The sequence below is a fragment of the Kryptolebias marmoratus genome, linkage group LG14 (genome assembly GCF_001649575.2).
Source record: "Kryptolebias marmoratus isolate JLee-2015 linkage group LG14, ASM164957v2, whole genome shotgun sequence".
NCBI lineage: Eukaryota > Metazoa > Chordata > Actinopteri > Cyprinodontiformes > Rivulidae > Kryptolebias > Kryptolebias marmoratus.
This window is the reverse complement of record NC_051443.1, coordinates 4,644,499-4,649,068: the sequence shown is the minus strand read 5'-3', so window position 1 is coordinate 4,649,068 and position 4,570 is coordinate 4,644,499. Positions and strand designations below refer to the sequence as shown.

Here is a 4,570-nt window from a genome sequence, read left to right as displayed (position 1 = left end):
TACGTCGCTGTGCCACCCCATTATCCTCCTGCAGTAGTTAATTATTCTGAAGGATTACTTCAGCTAGTAAATTTATGTGACCTAGATCATGATAACTGGAAGCAATTTACTTAAAATACACATTTTCCCATTAATAATTAATGCCCTGTACAGACTTTAATGTTAAAAAAATTTCAGTCTTTTTTAATACTTAAATCTATGTTTTATCATCTGAACAAGAAGCTAAACTATGTGCTCATGTGTAAAAATACTCCCCTACTTGCTGATGTAGATTCTCCTTCATCAAGGGCATGGCAAATCCAAAGAATAAAAATAAATAAATAACATAAAAAAACCAAACAACTGGGTCTATTCTGTCGTTAAAGACACTTTGCTTTTTATTTGGGGAGCTGTCTCAGTTCAAGACTGGAAAGTGTGGAGCTCCAAGCTTTATGAGATGTTCTGTCATGCAGATTAGGTTCACATGCAGATTAAACACACTCCTCTCCCACTGGAGAGTTGTTAGGGTCTTTGTTTGCCTAACTCGCAGGAGAGAGGTTTTGGTCACATGCTCTGACAGGACATTATTGTAAACAGAACAAAGACTGCCATCTGCTGGAGCAGACATGCACTGTGCAAAAATAAGAGCTCACACACTTATCAAAACCAACATATTTATTTGTACTGAAGGTTACAGAGCACCAGATCTTTAGTCAAGTGAGGAAAAGAAAAAAGAAATCTGAACTTAAATATTAACAACAAACTTTTGGTCAATGGTTTTAATGTATACTTTCAATTTATATTCAATACTGCCCACCACTTAAAGGGAGGGGAGAGTGATAATGTTTTTGCCTGTGTCTGAGTGTGTTCATCTATCTGACCTTTAGCAAAATATCGCACAAACCTGAATAAATTTAAATAAAACTTCCAGTAAATAATCATTGGATGTACATCTGCAACTGATTCACTTTTGGAGTCAGCCCAATTTAAGGTGGCTGCCACAGCCAACTGACTTTAGAAAACACAAAAATGACTCTAAATCGGTCAGTTGGACAGATATTAGGCTAAATATTAATGCGGTAGTAGATGAGACTCATTCACAACACATACTCTTTTGAAACCTTGCAATTTGAATGAAATTGCACATAGTTATTTTCAACATTTAACCAAAATAGATACAATACCATGATTTCTCAACTAAGACAATCTTAGTCTAAAACACTAGTGATATGCAGTCCTTCAAGGAATGCTAAGCTTTTCATTAAAATTAACTTTTGATCATCAAAAAGTCAACCTATAAAGTAGTTCAACATGCAATGTCTCTGTAGAGGATGTGACATGATGCTGATAGAGTGGGTCTTATTTAACAGGATCCAAAAACAGTTATTTTTCATTTACATGACTCAAGAAACAAACCAAAAAAAATCAAACAAACAAACAAGCAACAACAACAACAACAACAAAACCACACTATTACAAATCAACATCTAACGTCTTCAGGAACACAACCACACAACTGCTTCACATCAGTACATCTACAAGCTATAAGCTAGAAGCTAACAGTTGACTGGGTCTTTGGCATTATGTTAACGGGTTCTTGAGTCAAAACCAGATCTGAATTCTGATCAGTGATCCTATGTTGTTGCATTTTTCAAGAAATATAAAAAAAAAAAGAAGAAGAAGAAAGGGAACACTGATAAGTGGAGATGAGATGCAGCAGCAAGAGCAGAGGGAGTGCAGGAGTCTATGATTGCTTCTTTCGGCTCTCAGAGGTTTTGAAGTTGGCTGGCCTAATCTTCATCTCTGCAAAATTGATTGAGTGTTCGTGGCCCTTCCAGTGGAACCAGTTAATTCCCTGTGAGAGAGAGAGAAAAAAAAGAAACACAAGCCATGGGAAAAGTAGTTAACATCAGAGCGAGCTCCTACGTGCACATAAAGTTCTGCTCTGCTGACTGAAAAGATCCATTTTAGTTCTTACAAAGCACTTTAAAGTTTTTTGTTTGATTGTTTTGTTGGTAATGACTGCCAAAAGGCAAAATGTGGATTATATTTTTTGCCCATGTTTATGTGTATGCTAGTGTGCTTGTTTGCAAAATGGAACCACTGGATGAGCTTATTGACTCTTGTGGAAAGTAATCATTGTTTGTATATCTACAACTGATTAAATTTTGGAAGAAATTAAGTTTAAGATGGCCACCATAGCAAAATAATTTTGGAAAACACAAAAATGTGTGTAACCCAGTCAATGTCAATGTCAATTGAGCTAAAATCTGGTGTGTTAGTATCAGAGACAAAACCCCAACACATTTTAAGCAATAGCAGAATACAGAACAGCTTTGTTTACAATTTTACCATTTAGTATTTGGAGTTAACTCAGCCTGTCTGTCAGCAAAAAAACCCATGAGCCACTGGGCCGACATTAATGCAATTTTCATGAAATATTTATTGGATATACATCTGCAACTGATCAACATTTGAAGCAACATTCAGTATGGCCAACTAACCTTAGAAAACACACAAATGGCTATAATTCAGTCACTTTTATAGATACTGAGCAAAAATTTGGTGTGGTTGTAGTTAATAGTCATTCACAACACATACTCTAAGTGCTACTCAGTGAAAATCATTGTTTAAACTTTAGCATTAACTGATAGTGTCAGCCCTGTTTGCCTGTTTGCAAAATATTTCATGAACCATTGGACGGATTTAAATAAAACTTTCAGAACATATTCTTGGTTTGTACTTTAACAACAGATTACCTTTACAGATACAGATTACAGATATTGATCTAAGGTTTGGTGTGATAGCAGCTGAGAGTTATTCTCAACACATTCTGAGCATGAACAAATTGAGTGAGATCTTTATTTAAAACTTTGCCATAAACTATTTGTCTGTTGGTCTGTTAGCAAAATACCTCATGAACCACAAGATAGATTTTAATGAAACTCAGAGAGTAATCACTGAATGCACATCTGCAGTTGGTTAACTTCTGGAGTCTTCTAATTCAAGATGGCTGCCACAGTTATTATCCAAAAAGCTAAAATTTGATGCGTTAGAAGGACTTATTCACAACACATATTCTAAGTGATACATCTGGCAACATTGCATGAGTTCGCTAATGTTATTTTTAAGGTTCGACCAAAACAGCTAAAACTCTGTAATTTCTCAACATAAGATAATCTTAGTGTAAAACTCTGGCATCAAAATCAGCAGGTGATATGCTTTTTTTTTAAGAAATGCTTTGTCATTAATTTAAAAATGAAAACTGAGTCAGGGACAAAGAGACAGAAAATTGTGAATATAAACCCCTAACAATCACAAGAAAAATTAGAACAATTAAATACAATTCAAACAAAGACACAGGATTTAAAAAAAAAGTCCAAAATAGGATTTTGACATTGACATTGATGGAACAAAATGACTATTTGAGGCCTACCTAGATAACAGTTTTGATGTATTGATAAAAACTGTCCGTACCTTACTGTGACTGTTGTCACCATATTTCCCCATCAGGTTGACTCGATGACAGTTTTTATACCAAAAGGCTCCTTTGTAGGACAAGGCACAGTTTGTCACGGCAATATCATTGTCGTTGTCGTAGGTGGAAAAGGGCCGGCCATGGTGATAGGTCATGGAGTCACCTGGTAAACACATGAAACAATTCAAATCAGGAGCTCATTATTCACTCCACTGATACAGCTTAGACTGAACGTGTTTGATGCTGTGAGTTCAACAGGCTAGAAAATGTTCTCATCAACACCGCTATGCGGGACTCAATGTGCATGATTTCACTCAGTTTCATCTCAAATCTGATAAAATGTTTCCACATTTAAAATGATAAAAAGAAAACCAAATACTTTACATCTTGAAACTAATCGTTCACTTATTTTTATTACCCTCTGCCCTAAAAGGCAGGTGATAATGTAATTGCCTGTGTATAAGTGTGTGTGTGCATGTATTTGTTTGTCTGTCTGTTAGCCAAATATCTCAAAAACCACAAAATGTATTTTAATAAACTCTCAAAAAGTAATTTTTGGCTGAACATCTGCAACTGATTAACTGTTGGAGTCAACCCCATTCAAGCTGCTTAAACTTAAAAATCACAGCAATAGTTATAGCTCACTCAGTTTTCTATATAATAAGCTAAAATTTAGTGTGGTAGTAGCTGAGGGTCATCTTCAATGCATACTCCAAGAACTAACAGATCATGTGAGATCACACAAGATAACGCAATATTGCATGTGACTAAGCATAATGTTTTTTTCTAGATTTATCCAAAATGACTGCAGCTTCTTCATTTCTCATTATATGATGATCTTAGTTTAAAATAGCATGAACGGGGAAGGTGATATGCATTTCTTCAACGAACGCAAGCATTTTGTTTCATCAAAGGTACTTATACATTTTTACAATAACAAATTCAAAGTAAATTCAATATTAACTGTTTTTTCCATCTGCTGGTGTAGATTCTCAGTCATCCAGGCCATGGTAAATTCAAAAAAAGTTAAAAAACAAAAACAACTGGACTTCTATTCTGTAGCTGAAGACGTTTCGCTTCTCATCCGAGGAGCTTTCTCAATTCAGAAATAGA

At 35.2% G+C, this 4,570-nt stretch overlaps 1 protein-coding gene across 4 annotated transcripts in view; it reads right to left on the bottom strand.

Moving 5' to 3' along the window:
* Window positions 1-970: 970 nt before the first annotated feature.
* LOC108250984 (tenascin) overlaps window positions 971-4,570 on the bottom strand; it is a 68,379-nt gene continuing 64,779 nt past the window's right edge. For all 4 annotated transcript variants that reach the window (XM_037979477.1, XM_037979478.1, XM_037979479.1 and 1 more), the window contains 2 exons: window positions 3,457-3,620; window positions 971-1,834 (listed from right to left, as the gene is read on the bottom strand). In XM_037979477.1, the coding sequence (XP_037835405.1) occupies window positions 1,724-1,834; window positions 3,457-3,620 (275 nt within the window). In that variant the 3' untranslated portion in view covers window positions 971-1,723. The remainder of the gene's footprint in view (window positions 1,835-3,456; window positions 3,621-4,570) is intronic.